At 39.5% G+C, this 20,432-nt stretch overlaps 2 protein-coding genes across 2 annotated transcripts; both read right to left on the minus strand.

Moving 5' to 3' along the window:
* Nucleotides 1-1,062: 1,062 nt before the first annotated feature.
* On the minus strand, nucleotides 1,063-12,625 carry HMMR (hyaluronan mediated motility receptor). Its single transcript, XM_074915695.1, is given in 14 exon segments — nucleotides 1,063-1,992; nucleotides 2,758-2,920; nucleotides 3,426-3,602; nucleotides 3,829-3,928; nucleotides 4,041-4,193; nucleotides 5,850-6,008; nucleotides 6,764-6,880; nucleotides 7,549-7,763; nucleotides 8,021-8,169; nucleotides 8,978-9,156; nucleotides 10,144-10,218; nucleotides 11,398-11,498; nucleotides 12,024-12,110; nucleotides 12,419-12,625. Coding segments are annotated over 14 exon segments (1,899 nt in total). The 3' UTR covers nucleotides 1,063-1,975.
* Nucleotides 12,626-13,105: 480 nt separating this feature from the next.
* LOC141964861 (hyaluronan mediated motility receptor-like) lies at nucleotides 13,106-20,328 on the minus strand. Its single transcript, XM_074915698.1, has 4 exons — nucleotides 20,228-20,328; nucleotides 19,302-19,400; nucleotides 18,623-18,699; nucleotides 13,106-13,462 (listed from the first exon to the last, which is right to left on the minus strand). Exons 1-4 carry the CDS (start codon nucleotides 20,271-20,273, stop codon nucleotides 13,376-13,378), a joined length of 309 nt encoding a protein of 102 aa, XP_074771799.1. The 5' UTR covers nucleotides 20,274-20,328; the 3' UTR covers nucleotides 13,106-13,375.
* Between the last annotated feature and the right edge of the window lie 104 nt (nucleotides 20,329-20,432).

Here is a 20,432-nt window from a genome sequence, read left to right on the forward strand (position 1 = left end):
TGAGGGCTTTTCAACAGACATTTGATTTATGAAAAGTGATTTTGCCTTCAATATCCCCCTAGGAGTAGAACAGCAGAGGAAGTGAGCAACTTTCAGCAACCATGCATGGAAGATTAATGACATCTTAGGGGAAAAACTCTGGTGTAAGAGCTGTAGAGTGTTACTTCATCCATTTTCAGTTGCTTGCAGACTCCACACACACACACACCCCAATTGCCCTCTCCCCAGCTGCTCACTAGATGGGGTTTGGTTTAGCAAACCCCTCACTTCCCATCCCCTGACCAGTGGCTATAGAGGCTGTGGAGCATCAAATGAGTCAGACTAATGCACATTTCCTCTCATTTTGTTTTACCCCATTTACAACTTTTGGACAAGAAAACATTTCTCTCTTTCTCCACAAGGAGAGCTAACTCCAGTATTCAATTCTTTCAGCAACTTCCTTAAACGAGGCCTCTCAACACTTCAAGCAAACTGCTAAAGTAAACACTAAGCATTGCTCAGTCCAAACACCTGAAGTTAATCCTCACCCTCAACCTTCAGAAGTTCAAGTAATCCAGCAAATATGCAAAGATCACATTAACAGACAAGACCTAGCAATTTCTTTCCTTGGACTTAATATACATTTTTTATATCTTATCTCCTAGGTGTTATCAATTCTCTACGTTTATATGTCAGCGTAAGCGACAAAAGCTTCAACATGCTGAACTTTGTGTCCTGTCCCTCTGCAGCACCCATATGCAGGATAGTAGCAGATACGAGAACACTGAGTTCCACAGTTCACTTCAGTTCCAGTATTTACTTTTGTATTAGAAGAAATTCACAGGAATTGAGGATAAGGGAATTGAAGGTTATCTGTATTGTACAGTTCAGATAAATAATTCCTGTAAGATTAGAGAAAACACAGTCTTTGAAGCAAGGCCAGCATTAGGCTTTGTTGTGAATATTAACACTAGAACAAAGAACATGAAGTCAATTACACTATGTAATTTGACATTGGTTTTTATCCTTGTCTGTGAAGGAAATAGACAAATTCTTTAATTTGATTTTTTTATTGTGCTAAAACATTCTTAATTTTAGATGCAATTAAACAGATTCTTTACACCTTGCCAGCATGCAGGTCTATACAATGGGTATCCTCCCACCCAATTAAAACTTTCTGTTGTTATTCCCCTGCAGGTATCACTGATCAGCTACAGCAGCTGGCTACCAAGATATTATGACAATTGAAGAGTCCAGTGAGCACAGCATTCATAAAATAGACATTTCTCTTAAGACACTAATCTTGGCCACAGTATGCAAACATTTAGGTAAATGCAGTCAATATGAATTTGACCTGAAAATCCTCTTCTGAAGATTAGCAGCTGCATTATGTAGCCACAGGATTCAAATTATCATGTCCTGAATATAGATCCCATTAAGAATATCAAAACTAACTGTACAGTCCAATTTTCTATATTGGTTCTACATTACAGAGGCCACAGAAGAAAAGGGTCTCTTGGCAGCATTCCTGACATTGCTATTGAAGAAACCATCAACAGCAAAATTCATTTAATATGGAATTGTATATACATGAGATACCAAAAAAAATCTTCCATGAAGTCAGATTTCCTTTGCCATCCTTATTCTCCAGTGCTTATTCACCTTTTCTGGACTTAAAACTGCTCCATCAAAACCAAACTGACCAGTTTCTGCATACCCGAGGAGTGAAACTGAACACTTCTGGAGTTCAGGAGAACAACAATGTTAGCAGGAGTCTGGAACACATAGTCACCCCACAGCTTCTCAGCAAAAATACTACGAAGCGTAGGTTTTCTAAAAATATATTATACCATTTCAGAACATTTCTCTACTACTTCTACTAATTTGTATTATATACAGCATCCAAGGTCATCTTGAATAAGTAGCCTGTTGAAGTCTTCTGTAACACATGAGTTTGTTGGTGATTTATGATGTTTTTCTTAATACCAAGAATAGATCAAATGTTTTTGTTACCTGCAATGGAAAAATATTACTAAGTTTGGGTTTTTGACTATTGCTCCTACCACACTGTGTAATTCTTTGCCTGCTGGGGGCAGGAAGGCACTACACTCCACGTGAGAGGCAAGGCAGAATTTCAGACCCTGGAATATACTGTGAAATGAAGGTCTAGTTGAGATCTACAGTCTCCCCCTCCCTCCTACACTGCTTCCCTCCATGTGCCCCTACACTCCTGCTGTCTTTGCCTCCACTCCAGTCACCTGCAGGCCTTCTGCATCTTGCCTTTACGCCTACAGCAGTGTAAGGTCCTGCCAGGGGCCAGCTTAAGAACCAGGGCCCAGAGCTCTGGCTGAGCCACCTGTACCCCTACCACCAGTGCAGCAGATGCTGCCATCACCCCATCAGCTGTAAGGGGAAGCTGCAGGAGGGAAGGGAAGCTGCGGGCAATACACAGCAGCAAAGTTCCCATCTTGCAAGGTAATGCAAACCAGCTGAGTCTGTAACCCACTCCTTCCTCTTCCCCCCATCAAATGCACTTTCTATGGTCTGACCTGACACACCACCTGCTCAGCACAGGCTGGAAGAAACGGCTGGAAAGCACAAGAGCAAACAGAGCACTGCAAGCACCCCATTGATGCAGCCTTCAACATCTGCTGTGACACACACAAGGTGCCATGCTCCTTCCTTCCCCAAATGCAGCAGACTATACAAGACCATCATACCTTCTTTGGTTAAGTTTAAGTGTTACAAGGACATGGGTACATCAGCATCTAAGCTTACCTTCTTTAAAAGGAGTTTTTGGAGGAATATTTTCCTTGCTATCATGCTGGAAAGCTTTAGAAGGATCAAAACGCTTAATGCCCTGATTTGCATATACTTGCTCCTGAAGATCTCTGTTGGTTTGCTTTTCTTTCGCTAGCAATGCACGCAGTTTTGAGACATCCTAAAGAAAACATAATACTTAAAATTTAGATTAAAAACAGGAGAAAAGCTTGCTTCATCCTTTACTGAAGTAGCCCTTTTGACTAACACTAAACACAAACATACATGTACAATTATTAGTGGTGCTAAAAAACAAGCCAAAATCAGAGCTATAGAGAAACCAGCAGCATGGTATAATTACTGTATAACACCACAAAGCAGTATGGTAGCCTGAACTTTTCAGGTGCTGCTTTCAGCAGAGTTTACTAAGTCTAGATCCTCCAAAAGAGCTAAGAAAAACCAAGCTAAGAGGAGGAGTAGTTATTTGCACTTGTGATCCCTCTGTATAGCAGATTCCTTTGGTGTTTCTGGAGGCCAGTGGTTTATTCTATAATCTAGCTCTTCCAGGGAATTTAAGAAGCATAGAAAGTAGTTTGCAGGATTAGTCTATAAATATTTAGAGCAACTAACCAAGAAATCAAGTAAACAAATAAACGTGAAGATTTCTAACCTCTCATTTCACAAACCTGCTTAAGGTGCATATTGTCTTCCTTCAGTTTCATAACGTGCTTGATTTTTTGCTTCTGGTTCTGGTGGCCAAGTAGTTTGGCATAAGCATCACTTAGTTTATTCAGTTCTTCCTGGGCTGCACCATGCTCATTTAAGAGTGCATTCTTCTCTGCTTCAAATGCATCTAGTTGTTGCTGAAATACATATTGAATCTTTTACAAATCTTTAAATTAAATATAGCTTTTACTTAATTGAACTACAAAGAAAATTGGTTTGGGAAGAGAATAGCTGGCTCGAGGGATAGTAACTTAGGAAACCATTGCAGGATAAATGCCTTAGAATAGGAAATAACATGTTTACTTAAACAGTCAACTGCACAGGTCTTAACAGATAGTAATCAACACCCACTCCATAACACACCTGAAAAGGCTTGGTTTTGTTATGTAAATCTTTGTACAGATTACGCCAGGTCTTCATCTCTTCTTTTAAGTTCGAGATCACACCTTCATTTATGGTTTTCCTAAAAAGCAAGAAGTTGAGTTTCATTATGCTTACTGTTAGTTCTCAGCACTTCTTCACACTAAAAAACTTTGATGTCCTACAATATGCAGGTTTAGTTTGAGAACAGTCACCTTGATATTTCCAGTTCAAGTTTTCTTTTCAGATCTTCAGTTTGCTCTTCCAGTTTTTCTTGAAGTTCAGTCATCTGTGCAAGACAAGACTCCTTTGTTCTCTCTGTTTCTGCTTCTTTTAGTGCAAGCTTTGTCTGGACTTCTAAAAGCATCCTACGGAAAATACCATCCATGCTTAATGAACCCTTAATTTTTTTTTTTACACTAGTCTAAATCTGAAGAGACAAGTAACCATGATTGAAAAGCTGTTAGTAGAAGAACCGAAGTAAAGGTTTGCACAAACAGTGCTACAAGGAAGAACAACAATATAGAAAGCAGTTAAGTTCAAGATGTATGGTATTTTTAACTCCTCCTATGAGGAAGCAAGCTTTTGAAGCAAGGAAAGATCATATGTTTCTTTGTTGTGGCTGTTTAACACTAGCAGCTTCTAGTGAAAGACACTTTAGTAATTAAAACTACATGCAAAGTTTTGCTCAAGCAGAAACTAGTCAAGGCTGTTCCATGTGGATGTACTCAAGGATTCAAAAACTCTACACCTAAAAGCATTGCCTTCCCCCTCCAGCCTCAGCTGTTCCCTGTATCACCTAGGTGGGGACTAAGAATCCCATCCCTGCCACACTCAGCCAGCAAATCAGAAAGGAAATTATTATTCTTCCTTCAGTTGTTTTCCTTTTATCAGCAGTAATGGAAACTGGAGGCAGTATTAAGGAGGTGGGGAGGACAGGAAGGGCAATGTCTTAAGCAGCACAGGTATTGTGAAATAAGCTGGGGTAAGCAGTAATTGTCCTGTGGACAGTCTTAAAATACTGGCACATGTATGGACAAACAAGACAGCAGAAGCATAAAACGCCTTTGTAAAGTGTTGTATAAGTCAGCAACAACACAGAGTTGGGAAGATCAGAAATGCCCAATGCAGTTTGGCCAAAACAGCATTTTAACATAGCTGAATGAGTATTTTATCCACATGCAACAGTTAAAACCATTAGAGCATAGTCATTGATTTAAATCCAGCTTCAACTTCACATGGTAGCTAGGAACTACATTAAAAGAAGCAGGGAAGGAAATCTTCCAGCATATACACAATATGTTCTATAACACAGCTCACATACAGGCAGTTACCACAAGTTGCCTAATACAGGTGACGGTACACCAGGACTTTACTAAACTTCCCCACCTCCTCAGATAGTAAGTCACTTGCCCACAACAGGGGACTTTCTCCTGCTCTGTGCAGTGAGCTGGAAGGAGAACATACATCACTGGAGCTGCTGTCAGAGAAACATGCCCTCAGCTAGTGGCCTGTGACAGTGTCTTGGGTGTTACTAATCAGCTGCACTGTGAGGCTTCCACAGAAGGCAGAACCAGGACCTTTGTTTACTTCACCACACTGTGGTATTTATGGATGCTTAACTGGCATCTGCTTGTGAGCAGAATTTGAGGTGATGGATTATTCAGAATAAAGTGGCAAAAGGTGAGCTCTGTGTTAAGTATTTGTCTGTCCCTGTGGATCTTATCTGTAGAGTAGTTGCTGTAACTTATTTCTGATAAAGACCATATTCCAACATAGTTCAGTATTTTCCTTTTCCTGTATGTTCCACATAAAGGACAGTAAGCAATTGATTGAACAGACCAGTTTTCTAATGCACATAAACTTTGTGAATTTTGCCTATTTTCAACCTGGGAAAAGGAAGAAAGCTTAAGCTTACACCAAATACTGATTTTATCGGCTAGAGCACCATATTAAGTTCTACTTAAGAAGGCAAGCCTTAGTTGGCATTCTTTAGCTTAAGGAAAAGTTAATCTGTTTAGTACCTTGCACATTCTTCTTTTGCTTTGTTTTTACTGTATTCTGCTTCCTGAAGCATTTGTAAATTATCTTGGCCTATTTTTTTTAGGTTGACAACTACTTCTTGCAGGGAGGTGTTCTCCAGTTTAAGACTCTGTATTTCTTCAGCTATTGCCTTCTTGTAGCTGGTATTACAATGCAAGTAAGCAAAATTTTGTTACTTTAGACAAAATACAAATTGACATATTCAGGCCTTACATATTCAAAGCAATACAAGCTCATACTAATAGATTTTAGAATCTGGAGATACAGCGCTATTCTGGCACTGATAAATCTAAAGTTAACACCCCCCAACACCCCCCCCATTTCCATAAAACCATAAGCAGTAACACTATGACAAATTCTGCAATACAGATTTTAAAACACAAAAGACATACTGTATCTGAAGCTTATTTTAAACACCAAAAGACCTATTATCTACAGATAGCATTGGCAAATATCCCACTGGATCTGTCATGGGTGCCATGCATACTTAGCAATAACAGTATCACTTTTAAATACCTCCACAATCTGAATATTTTGAAGAAAGATCCTGAAGAACTGTAGGAAAATAATCTCGATTCAGTGCAGAGAACAGCATGACTAGTTACAGGTCTCATCGAGAGGCAAGAGCACTTGAATATTCTAATTGGTTACACTTCAGAAGAAGAAACATCCAGTTTCCTAAACTAATACTAAGTATGTCATTACACTTGATTAGTACTCAGAAGGAATAAATTAATTTCTCAATGCCACTGAATACTTCGTCACCAAATCCTCTGCTTTAAACTGTACCAACGCTCATATACAGTTTTATATATCAAGGCATGTGAATAAACAGCATATTTTACTGTAATCTTAGAAACAAACCCCATCATAGATCTTAATGAAATTTAAATACCTTTCAAACTCAGCCACAGTCTTCCCAAGTTTACGCAAGGTATTGCTATGCTCTTCTTGGATTTGCAGAACAGCATTGCTGTGCTTTTCATTGATTTGCTCCAACTCAGCATTCTTCCTGAAAGAAAAATTCAACATTCCACACTGAAGATAAGTATGTCCAAACACATTACCAAATGCTATTATCAATTACAGGATGCTTGCAGTGGCAGCAATAAATTAATTGTGACAAAACAGTAACTTCTCTGCCATACCTTCAAGTATTAAAGCCCAACCTTCATAGCAGATTTAACTAAGCATTTCTCCCTCATCTTAGTTTCCAAGATAACTGTAGAATAGATTGAACAGCTAATAGTAAATTTTCAGTACATGAAAGGAAGAAGCAACTTGCCTGAAAAATCTTTCCTAGTCATTGACCTCTCCAGGGCAGAAACATCCCATACAACATGCATTTAGCTTACCCTGCTACTATTACTATTAATTTCTATTAGATAATTAATAGCACAAATACAACTAGGCAATTAATAGTATTACTATTACCCTATTATCACAGCACTGGAATTTCAAGCAAGTCTCGCTCACTAATTAGTTTTAAATTAAGACAATATAAAATTGATGCAAGCCATTATTGATAGTGATTAAATCTAATCACTATCAACAATCAGCAAGAAATAAGTTTAGATCTGTTCAGATCTCCAAAACCTGATTTAGGCTCAGAAGCTTTGTTTATATGACTGATTTAACATTTTTCCTTTCAAAGCTGTAGAATCAAAAAATTTCACAAACTCTTTCAGCTTCACTTCCATCTGTGCAAGTTCAAGAGCTTGAGATTTGATTTCCTGTTCCAACCGCTTCACCAACTTCTCCGCTTTCTTCTCCTTAGCATGTAATTTATTCAGCTCATTCATTGTATCACTCAGCTCTTCTTCAAGAAGAAGTCTCTCACTTGTTACTTCATCTTGAAACTCCAGTAACTTCTGGTGCATTAATGCAGATGACTCCTGCATGCCAGAATACCAGGGATTTTAAAACAACCATTTTCTAGATATTAAAGGCTAATTTACAGCATTCAAACTTTAAAACACCGAGTAAGTTCAAATCTAAAGGGAGAATCAAAGCACACAGTTTCTGCTGGCCAGCACCCACTTGTACATTCCATAATGAATACAGCAACTGCATGTGTAACCAAAAATCAGAACCTTCAGAGCAAGTAATTGGATCAGTCTATTTTTTACACTAATTTATAGAATATATTTACCTTCTCTTGCTGCAGCTGAGAGACTATCTTCTCATGTTTCTGAAGCAGTTTTTGGTGTTCTTGTTCATCTAAGCCGATTTTTTTTTTCAGGTCTTCTATTTCAGCATTCATACTCAGGAATTTTCCTCTGGTCTCCAACAACTCTTGCTCTGCTCAGAGGAATTGTTAATATAACACAAATTGCCTTCTCCATCTTCAAAGAACTACATCTATCCTTCACAGTAATTCCATTCTAACTTTAAAGTTAGTTAGGCAAGGGGGGAAAAAAAAAATAATCCCCAAACAAAACAAAACATCTTTAAGCCATCTGGAAACTCCTCAAAGTTGGCTGAAAGCACACCACTTAAAATTATTTTAACAGCAGGAATCTTTGGATCAAGCAATTAGCCTTCATCAGAACAGCAGTACAGCTGGGGAAAAACTAAATGATTTCCCCAAAGCTTCTTCTGCATAATACTAGCACATACAAGCCAACTGGTACAGAGAACTGAGTCCCAGTCTCAGGCTGCAGAATTGCTGGTTTTGGGGGAGGGGAAGGAAAGAAGTGAAGAAGGATTCACAGCCACATTCCCAATACCTCAGTGAACTTCCACACAAGCTGCTAACAGTGAATTGAGACAAGTGGATGCTGCTTCTCAATGAAGAGCAAGGAATAAATCATCTGTGTTCACCTCACAGATTAAAGCCATTCCTACTATGTAAGCAATTTTTAATTCTATACTATTACCTTAGTAACCCTCCATGGAAATAAAAATTTAGACTTAACAGATGTCAGATTGAAGACAATTTCCATACTGTTAGAAATATACCTAGGTGCATTCAGCTGGAGCTCAGAGACATGACTTAACTTGGAACAAACCAGTCTAAATTGACATTTTAGAACAAACCTCTCTGAGCTGCTTCTAGACATGTCAGTGATCCCATATATGTGAAGAGCATACAAGCACTAAGAAATACCTTTTTCTTGTTGAAGCAAATGACACCTTTCATTAAGTTCTTTTATCAGTTTAAATGATTCTTCCTCTTTTGTTTTCAGGGTATCCCTCAGGATCTCAATATCTTGGTCTTTCTTTACCAGCATCTCCTCCATCTGGGCAACATCCAGTTTGTATTTCTCAACTGTTTCTGCAACACTACTGTAGGAGAAATCAAGTATTTGTTACCACTTAATTTTGTTTGTAAGAAACTTCAGCACAAAGAAATCTTGCTTAGGACTGTTCGCTTCCAACAGGAAAACTGCCTTCACCTACCTTCCCAGACACAAGATTTTGCACATTAAGGCAAGTTACTTAAAACCAAAGTACTTTAACCACCAATGTTTTGTTTTGAACTAAGCTTATACAGTTACACAAAATATAAAGGTTTGATTAAAACCGAATTAGTCACTATAATTGATTTACAGATGACTACTACATCCATTTTTTTTAGAAAGCTGCATTTTCACAGAAAAGCATACACATTAATAGAACCATTTTCACAAGAAAAATCAGAATCTTAAGATGGCCAGTTAATGAAGTATCTCTTAATAACTAAATTGACAGTGGTGTGGGTGGTGAAGAGTGAACTAGTTAAATTTAAATACTTTTGTATTTTCACCAAGTTCTGAGCTAGGAATATATTACTGTGAAGCCTGGTTAGAATTTCAATCAGTTACAAAATACTGGATTATTGATCTTCAGAATCAGACTGATGCTCATACATACATAATTCAACACTACTCAAATGCAAGTTAGAGTATTGCAAACTTCACTGTAAGCCATTATTGAGGGTTTTTTTGCATTACTGTACATAATTTTACAAGCAGGGCTAAAAGACATTACTGCCAGTACCTTAGAGGAAAAGGATTTAGCTTGATTTATGTACAAATAGGCTAAAAACATGATTTCAGTACCCTGATGCAAAACTCCTTCATAGTATTGCTTAGCCCAGAAAAGCAGACACATTTAGAAAGTTCATTAAAATAATACCTTATGACTCCTTTCCATTATGTGGAAAGATTCCTGCTTTCTTTTCTGCCTCTGACAGAATTGCTGCCAAGTTTCTACTTCACCAGTCATAAAGAAAGCTTAGTTTTAGTGCCTTTTAAACTTATGCAGTCCAACTCAAGAACAATTTGTTGTTACCTGAGCTCTGTGATATATTCCAGGAGTTTTTCAGTGTCAGACTTTTCTTCAACTTTCTCTTTCTCAGTAGCAGACCTAAAACCAGGAAGTTTCTGTTATGGATGTATTCAAACAAATTCACAGCTACTTTAAGTTATTTGTTTATGGATAAGCAAGTATAAATAAACTACTGAATTGTGACTTAGTAACAATACATTCTTTTCACAGTTCAGTTTGGCTGACAAACTGGTATTGGCCCTGCGAGGTGATTCTACCCTCTTTCAATACTTGTTCCATATGGTGTTCTCGTTTGTAGTAAAGATGCTGAGCCATATGCTGCCCCAAGAAAGTGTGCTAGAACAGTTGCATTTGCTAGACAAATTACCATTTCCTCCTTTTGTGCACTGCACTACCTGCATGATTAGCTTTGTGTATTTTTAGCTCTAATGTAGGTATAAAAATTCTTCTCACATTTGAGCACTTGCATGTTAGGTAAATGAAGAAAGGGTAAGAAGGATGCTGCAGTGCCGATCATGCAAAATTGACATAAAATATACCTTATAACTCCATCCTTCTTAGGTTGCCATCCTCAGAAATAGCCTATATGTTAGTGCACTGCTCCCGCGTGGCAAATGACAGTATTTGGGCAGAATAGGAACTCTTTTCCTACATATGGCTGCTTAATCCAAGACACTTTGTAGTTGCCTTTTTTTTCAGAGAATGTGGCTGTTATGAATCAATTTAGAAGGCACCGTAACTGCTCTTCAATACACTTAGCTGAAGAACACACAGGTACTCACTGAACTTGGGTCAAATGCCTGGCTACTGAATTAGGATCTCAACTCCTGGTCCAATACCTTTCCATTCTTGCTTATTCCTAACTGACTAGTCTAAAGGGCCAGACACTGAAGTACCCAATCTACATGAATGTCTTACTCCAAGATGAACAACCCTTTTCTCAAGATACATGCTTTGCTACCCATCCACCCATATCACACTGGAAGGCAAAGGGTTGAGATGATACAGTTTGTCTTTTGGAAAAATATTACATTAGAGAAGCAATAATCTGTACGTTCTTTTTATAAGAATATAGCAGTTGCTAAAACTTAATTCCATCAAGTTTATTCCCATTTACAAGTACTAACAATTTCTGTTCCTTCTCAGTAGGGAGACAGCCTATATTTTCCCTAAACTACATGCTTACTATAAGGTATAAGCATGTAAGCACAGCTAGATAATACAACATTTAAGTCAATACCCTTCCCTACTACTTACAGTTTTTCTTCTAACTGTGCTACTTTTCCTTTTGAGTGCTCTAGATTCCTTTGCACTTCCTGCAGCTTCATTTCCATGTCTTCCTGCTTTGCAACTGCAGTCTTAAAAAAAGAAAAATATCACCAACAAAATGAGATTTAGTAAAAAAAATAAATCCATCTGCTAAGAGACCGTGGTAAACAGAAGTTGAGTCATAACTACAGTTTAGTGATAGTGCTTGCTACTATGCTACATGTGATTCAAAGAATCCCTCTGTAAATATACTAGCCATTTGCTAAAAAACCAACCACCACCACCAGTTGAAAAACAAACATTTATAACAGCTCCAAACTACACAAAGGACCACTGATTTTCAAAGAAATTAGTGTGACCAACAGATTGATACTGTAACAGAGGTATTTCTAGGCTTCCTTACTTGAACAAAAGTTTACTCTGTGTATCAACAGCAAGATGAAGAACATTCGTTGTTTGATCTTTCTTTCTCTAGTTTCACTGTACAGAAAATAGAAGAAACTACCGAGTTGAGGACAGAAACAGCACATGACCTGCAGGTCTGTGGTAAGCCCTTCATTAGCTGATCCTGAACAGCTCACAATTACTAACCCATGCAGGGCAAATAGTCATACCTTTTCCTTAGCGTCCCTCTTGTTTCTGAGCTTCATTAACTCCATGCATAGGCTGCTCATTTTCTTCTGCATGCCATCTTCAGACAGCTTATTAGAGAAGAAATTAAAAACTAAGCATAACTCCTTCATATGAATTACTCCTTACACAATCCTTTAAGTGTCTCCCTCCCACAACACGGATCTCCACTCATCCGTGAGATGGGTGCTAGCAAGTCCCGCTCTGTCTATAGACAGAAGTGCACAAGATTCCAAACCAGACACACTCCAGCCCTGTACCAATGAAGGGGCACAGGGAACATCAGAACAGACACTGAGCAGCAACTGAAGCTTCCTCTTGCCCAGGGAGCTTAATAACACCAAAGGCAAAGCAAATATATGCTTCTTTGTCAGAATACCTTTGACTTCAGTAGTTCATTGGTTCTTGTTAGTTCCAGAAGCTGTTTTTTCAGACATGCAACATTTGCCAGAATAGATGTTTTCTCCTGAACTGTAGCACTCAGCTTTGCCTCAATCTTAACAAAATCCTCATCCAGAGCCTGAAGTTTTTTATCCTGCTCTCCACGCTCTCTCACTAATGTACGAATCTAAAACAAAAGAGGCATTTTCTTTATTTCTCATGATTACTCTTCTTCAATAACATCGTTAGTTTAGGCCTGTGATTTTCTTGGAGAGGCTAAGTATCCACACTGTATTAACTTTCATTCAGAATATGTACCTTCAACTCTGTCATTCACAGGAAATGGAAATATCAGAACCACCACAATTCTCTATTGTAATATACAACAGATTTGCAGTCCTATCATTTCATGTGATTTATTTCATGCTTCTGAGCTACTCATGCTTCTGACTAAATTTACCATGTTAAAGTTACAACAGTCTTAGCTTCAACTTGAAACAGAAGCCAACTCTCCACTTTGGCTGTGGACTAGAAAGACAGTATGTGACATCTGAGACTGGAGGCATAGATTAAAACATAGAAGTGTACTGATGAGAAAAAGCTAGTGACTCAAACTTTAAAATTATGTCAATTACTAAGCAAAAATCTCAACAAACAGGTGTTAAACAGAACCTTTTCAGGGTGGAGAACATAGGACTTTGTTGTTTTGGTTTGTTTTGTTTTGTTTTGTTTGTTTTTTTTTTTACAAAAAACTGTCTGCGTAGCTGTTCACAAACAGTAAGAATTAATCTAATTCTAACCCAATACTTCTACATACCATAATATTTGATAATCTCTGCTCTGCACAAACCTGTTTGTGAACTACTTGTATGCTATGTTACACAAAAGAGGCTCATTTTACCAGCTTGTATTTTTTATTATGATACGTGGGAATAAAGGATTGCACTCAATGTATTCATACCTCCTTCTCCAGCATCTTCTGTTTCTTTTTCTCTTTCATAAGGATAAGATCTTTTTTAGGCTTCAGAGTCCTACTCGCTGGCTTTTGAAAACAGATGTATTAGAAATATTTAAACTGATCTGTAGCTGCATATTAGTTTAACACAGTTAAACATAAGAGTGGACACCTTCACATAGACAATGCTATTAAAGATACACAAATAAGATGCAAACATCTCTCTCCCACACATAGGGCAGACAAGTATCAGGTTTGGATGGGGTTTACCTCTGTACTTGCTCATAAGCATTACTCCAAATCGACAGCTCATAACCATAGTGACAAGAAGTTTGAGACATTAGCACCCCCTAAACACCACAAAAAACCCCATTTTCATCCCTTAACTCTGAAGCTTGCTTGCAGAATTTCATCCTACATTGTGGTGGTGCAACTCCTCCTTCCACCTCCTTCCTGGGCTGCTCTGTGTTTTGTGTGATTCCAATCCCCCTCCTGGGCCACATACTAATTTAGGGAGGTATGGGCTGCAGATGGCAGTGAACCAGAGTGTTAAGGCACCTCTTTAACGAGCCTGGCTCCTGCTCTGCTATTGCTTGGGAAGGTTATAACAGTCCATCACCGCCTGACAGCCTGGTACACCTGTACCTGGGATGTGGCCGAGGGAGAACAATAACAGAACTGCACATTCATCGAGTTCTTGATCTGTGCAGCTGGTGGAAGACACCAGAATATTTCATGACTTAAGTTGGGCCAGAGTGGAAAAGTACCTGACGAAAGTGAATTATCTTGGACCCTGTAAACAGCAGCCCCAAGTGAGACCCCTTGAGCTCTCCTGGGCGCCACTGGGCCTGTGACCAGCATCTCCCCTGAGCTGGGACGTCTCTCGGGCATTAACTCCCCGAGGAGTCCACTGACAGAGCTGATGGGAGCCCAGGGCAAAGCCGACCTGCTCGAGTCTCAGTTATCACCTGCTGAGGAACACCGATGCATTGTGAGTATTTGCTCTAAACTAGAGCGGAGGGAAATTTTAACTGTAGGCCAGCTTCTTTTACCCACCTCTCTACCTACCAATGTGTTTGGGTATACGCAGTTATTTTCACAAGTGTGGGTACATACATATTTCACCAGATACAAAAATATTTGTATGTCTTGTGTTTATGAATGTACATGTGTATAGTGATTTAGGATACTTTATAGTAAGTTAGTGTGAATCTTGTAATCTTCGAATCTGTACTTAAGTCCCTTCTTTAATTGTAACATATTTTACTAAATTACTTTGTAAATCCTTAAATTGGTTAATGATTAAGTGCTACTAGTCATTAAAAAGTCTTGATTTGCTGCTAAATCATTACTGTGTTAATATTTTCATCTGCGACAAATTGGTGTAGTCAGCAGGATGACAAGCAAAATAAACTACTTACAAAAATAGAACATACAACCAAATCCCACCTTCCCAAAGTATTGGGCTTGTAATAATTATTGTAACTGGGAAGAGGTAGAAGAACAGTTAGCTGATCCTAGAGGATTGTTGGAAAAGATAAAGCTACAGTTTGTAAAATGTTGGGAGTGTGCCTAGAAGCTGCCTGCCAGGAACAAGGAAAATTCAGTCATAAAATACAAGATGACAAGACGAGATTGTAGGGGGCAAATTCAGCAAGCTGCTGTTATCAATGAAAATAAAACAGCAGCAAAAACAAGTTAAGAAATACCATCAAAACAGGAAAAACTGGGGGAATGTATTGAAATGATGCTAATGCAGTCTCCAAAACCCCTTGATACAGTTCAAGTTGGGAAACTGTCTCCCCTGAAGACTGGGATGGTAATATTTGGAGTGATTCAAACAACAGCTCAGATTAAAATAATTCTTTTCAACTGTCTGAGCGACCCCCACTTGCAATCAGACCTATTATTAAAACAGAAGAAACAACAGGACCTCAGGGTGGTGTGAGAAATCACATTAGCAAAACAACCCTGTTTGATCCAATTCAGACGGCCAATTTACAAGACAGTTACAGCTGTAAGCCTGGAGAAACTGAAACTGAATACCTCTGGAGAGCATCTCTGAATGGGGAGATAGAATTTTACTAGATGGCAATAAAGTCAGTGGTTATTGGGGTCCTGGTGTCTTTTTGAATGCTGGCCCTACCCCCCCGAATGACCCCCCACTCACTAACAAGCGGAGTGGCATATTGGGCTGATGCCTTAGGGAGAAGAGAGCTCTATATACCTATCAAATCTCTAAACGAGCTCTCCACAGCTTTTACAAAGGCTGCCTGTATTAAAGCCATGCATTAACATGATCCTAGCGATGTTCCTGTTTCAGCACCCGTGGCTCCTGCTGTACTTAAACCATTGATAAAAGGAGCCCCTGCCACACTCCAACCTTTCCTCATTGCAAAATAAGATAAGACCCAGAGAGACTTAAGTTATAATGAATTGGTAAACATAACACAGACTGTTGGAAATGGTGAGGAAGGAGAACTAGAACAGGGAGAATCATCCCCTTGGGCAACGCTAATATATGAAATTATAAATCATGCATGAGAAGTGGGACAGCATGAAATTCCCAGTAAAACAAAAAACACAGGTCACACTGTTACACAAATTAAACAATCACATCAGAACAATTCCCACAAACAAAAATCCTGTGACCAACAATTTAAGGGCCAGGAGTGGAGAAATGAACTATGGAAGCAATCATTGGCACTAGGAATTCCTAGAGACATGATTCAGAGACAACCTACCAGTGTTTTTCCGAGTTTAATTCAAGCATTTCAAAAATGTAACACTCCAAATACTCCAAATCCTCCATCACCAGCTCCCAGAGAGAAATAACCCTCTTGTCCCTCACAAGGATCAGTTACAAAACACAAGAACAAGAAACCTAATAATGCCCCAATGGCAACTGGGCCTGCCAGTCCGGCAAGTAGAAGCTTCTCAATGGTCAAATGAGAACAGCCCTTACATTTTAATTCCAGTGGGTCCTCAACAACAGTTAACAAATTTTTTAATTGATACTGGAGCACAAATTTCAATTACACAATGGGATGCCGGTAAGCTAGGCATATGACCTGGACAGCAAAAAGTTAAAATTACTGGCGTTACGGGAACTAGCACTGTGTGCCAAAGAGCAAAAGGTACTTCATGGCTCCCTGACACAAAGCATACAACATCTTTTCACTCTGCAATCAAGGAGCACCATGAAAATATCCTAGGTTTTGATGTGTTGAACAAGCCAATGAACTACTGAAAAAATATCTTGAAACACATGAAGGACAATGGGACAACCATCCTTCTAGATCGGTATGGTCCCTGTGGAAGTCCAATTACTCAAGCCTTTTGAATACCTTCTCCAGAAAAATCCCTAAACAACGAGCATACCTGGTCTTTGATGAAACTGGGACTGCCTATGATGGTAAAAATACCATCTCCAGTAACCTAACCAAACCACGAGGATTTCTAGCATGGGATATTATTGACAATGATGGAGTAGATCTCTAAATCAGTACTAAATGAATTTATCCTACATCATAGGGGGTAACCCATTTAGTCTTCCCCACCAAGACAGTTCCTTCTTCCTTTCTTTTTCAGAAATAATGAACTCCAACAACATTGTGGGAACAAACAGCACACCCAGCGATTGCACCAGTAGCACTGTGGGAACAATTGCAATCTTTGAGGTGGACATCTTTGAAGCATTGTACCTACTCCTTCTCTCCCTCACCATGTACATCAGTGGCCACAATGACTACACACCCCTTCCCCACTCTCTTTTTCTGTCCAGGAGAATTTTCCTGCTCCTATCAGACATTTTACCTCACTGGGAACAAATTGAAGAAAATGAAAATTAATTAATTAATAAAAGCTCTTGGAGCAACCCACGATAACAGCCCTCTTGCCTTGAATTGTATCCAAGTGCAATTGTGGATACAGTCTATAGCAGCAGCCACTATTAGAGAAAGAGAAGGAGGAACCCCACCCACTGAGATCTGTAAATTTTTCTGGGACAAGGCCTCAGAATTTGAAAGGGAATTTCAATCATGCTGGCAATTGAACAGCCTCATTCACCATGCAGAAAGCAATAGGATTATTGCCTTTGTCCTTGCCTTATGTAGTGCTTCAGTGTACAATATATGCCCAATGATTGCGTTCAGACTGAATCACTGTGGAACCATACTCTGTCCCTTGGAGCACAGAGTGTGGGCCCACTAAGAAGAGGAAAACAGGCAAATAATTGATGTAAATGCATGTGCTGTGCAAGAACAACAAGGCTTCATTTGTGAAGTAGTACTCTTGAAGCTCCAAGACATTGGTCTTGACATTGAACAAAATATTTGCCACTTTGAAATCCACTCAAACAAAACCCCTGAAACCATAGTGCTAGGTGTTGGAAAAGGATGCATGCAAACATGTGATTCTTTACTAGTAGATGATTTTGTCTATAACGTAACCAATCAGTTCAATCTATGTGTGTGTAACTTTTCTGTGATTATTGGTTGTGATTTTAATTTCTCTGTGTCAATAACTACTTACAATGACTTATCTTTAGATTACACATTATATTGCAAGCTAGAACCTACAACTATGGGGATGAACGTAACCATACTCAAGCAACTCCTCCAACACCCCGATGTGATCAATCTTCTACAATAAGCACGAGAAACAGGATAAAAGACTCTTATCACAGTCCAGCATGATATAAAAGAAATACATCAGGTGTTGAAGAGAGCCAAAATGGACGGAGAACACTGATGGTAGTGAACATTAGGAGTGGTAATAAACTAAATTAGTAAGTCAGGGTTATAATGTCTCAACTTGTTAAGCATCTTCAAATCCTTTACCTCACATACTGCACTGAGAACCTGTATATAGAGTATCATCCCCTGTGTTACATTTACTACTAGGTTTCTACTCTGTTCTGTCCACCATATGACAGCAGAAACATCATCTTAAAAAGAAGCAGGCACACCATCATCACATGATAAGCAAGAGACAAAACCCCCAACACTGTAACACCAAAGACAACAAGCCAATCTGTAGTCCCAAGTAATCATCATACGATTCCCAAGATACTGCAGTTTCATTTTTCCTTCTTAGCTACTAAGGAATACAGGCACAATAATGTGTTTCATACTTTACTCAGGTAGGTTAATACTAATGGTATGAAGGGGCTAGATGATTTAACCAGTCACAGTGAGGCCTAGCTGGAGTTTAACAGTGCTATTAGACACCATAGAAAAGTCTTACTGTTGTTCCAAGAGATGCAAGTCTCCTTACAGTCTGAGGAGTAGGTGCACTCTTCTCACTGTTCAGATTTGTTTCACCTACAGAAGGATGCAGAAAAGAATGGTAAAGGAGGAGGGTGTGCACACACAGAGCAAGGGAAATTTAACCCAACTGGACAAGGTTTAATTGAAAAAACAGAAAACCACCTGATTGTTAAGACAATTCACAACCTAACATCAGCTGGTTTTGTACCACAATCAGGCAGTTCAATAGTAGTCATCTGGGCAACTGAGAGAGTCTAGACAGAGACTACCAGATGACCACCAGTTCTGAGAATTCAAGCTTCTGCCAAGGCTCCCCCCTATCATTCAGATAACATGCTGTCAGTTTTCAGCTGAGGGATGCTTTATACCTGAAAAACCCATGAATCTACCACTAAAACCAAGGTTAATGAAGCAGTTAAATATTTTATTTGATCTCTAGAGGTCTCCCTAATTAGCAGAAGTCACATATAAAACTATTTTGGAAGATTCAGTTACACATGCTTTTACAGCTGCTGTACCCTTTAGCCAGAAGGTAGGTAATGAGCCCCTGCAACAGTAAACAATCTCTAAACAAGAAGAAAGCAGTAACAGCATGTAAGCACTGAGAGTTTTTGCATTCAAAGACGTTATACTGTGCATCTTTTACAACTACTTACTCTTCTGTTTCCTAATCCGTTGACATGTTTCAGAAGACAGAGAGCTTTTCAGTGTGTCTGAAGATTTAACATCACAGGATCCTCGCAGTGGGGTGCATGCTGGAAATGACATTTTCAGAACAGTAGAAAATTAGTAAGGTAAATGACAGGGTTTTCAACTTTAGAGTTGAGGCTGGTAACACAACTAGGTTGAAAAAAACCCAAACAACCAACAACTGGAGTCTCAGTTCTCCTCATCCTCACCATAAACATAAATCTACAGCACACATGGTAGGGGAAAGGGTTGGTTTATTACACGGCTAAGAAAATTAGAAACCACGATTTACACAGACCATATTGCAGGGCATCTTACTAGCAATAGCAGTGCATTAGCTTCCATAAAAAAAAAAACAAACGGTTAGAGGATCTTCATGCCAGTTGGTGAAAAATTGGTTTAAAATAGTAGAGGATATAAAACAAAATTCAGTGTTTTTTAAAGATCTTCCTCCAGTTTAGAAAAGACTACTTAGATGTTTTTGAATAGCAAATTTTTCCCTCCAAGGAACTAAGTTACTTAAGCTTCTATAAAAAATTAAAGCCTTCTTTTAAGCATCAGAAGGCTAGCATGTACTAGCCTACCACTGTTTTATTTAATACATACATACATTTACGCTCAGCGCTATATTTAATAGCCATTTCCCTACAACCAGGATCCGACCTGGAGTCGGAGTCTTTTCCCCTCAAAGGGAGACTCCTACACGGGCTGAGACAAGAGTCCCCCAAACAGGCGGTTACAGGCAATTCCCCTCACAGGGGGAGTACAGGCAGAAGGGCTGGGACACGCCGAGGTAACGGCAGGCTGGACCCTTCCTCCCGGCACCACTCCGTAGAGCCGGGACTCCATCCCCCCGCCCCAGGCCCAGGCCAGGCGGCCGCCGCGGACGTACCGGAGCTCTCGTTGAAGCGCCGGAGCGGAGCGCGGGCGAAGGCCATGGCAGCGGGGACGCGGCGCCGCGGGCCCGCAGCGTTCAAAGGCACCAACGGCCCCTCCGCGCGCCCCGCGCAGCCAATCGGCTCCTCCCGTTGGCGGCTCTCTCAGCCAATCAACGCTCGGGCACGGAGCACGCGCGCTGCCGCCCGCGGCGGGGCGCA

The sequence above is a fragment of the Athene noctua genome, chromosome 12, assembly GCF_965140245.1.
Source record: "Athene noctua chromosome 12, bAthNoc1.hap1.1, whole genome shotgun sequence".
Lineage (NCBI taxonomy): Eukaryota > Metazoa > Chordata > Aves > Strigiformes > Strigidae > Athene > Athene noctua.

Bases quoted from the DNA above. Each gene is read 5' to 3' on its own strand.
- LOC141964861 (XM_074915698.1), bottom strand. From the start codon at position 20,273: ATGGCCTTCGCCCGCGCTCCGCTCCGGCGCTTCAACGAGAGCTCCG. The intron at 19,401-20,227 runs GTACGTCCGCGG...TGTCATTTCCAG, and splicing joins GCGCTTCAACGAGAGCTCCG to CATGCACCCCACTGCGAGGA. The intron at 18,700-19,301 runs GTAAGTAGTTGT...ATCCTTCTGTAG, and splicing joins ACGGATTAGGAAACAGAAGA to GTGAAACAAATCTGAACAGT.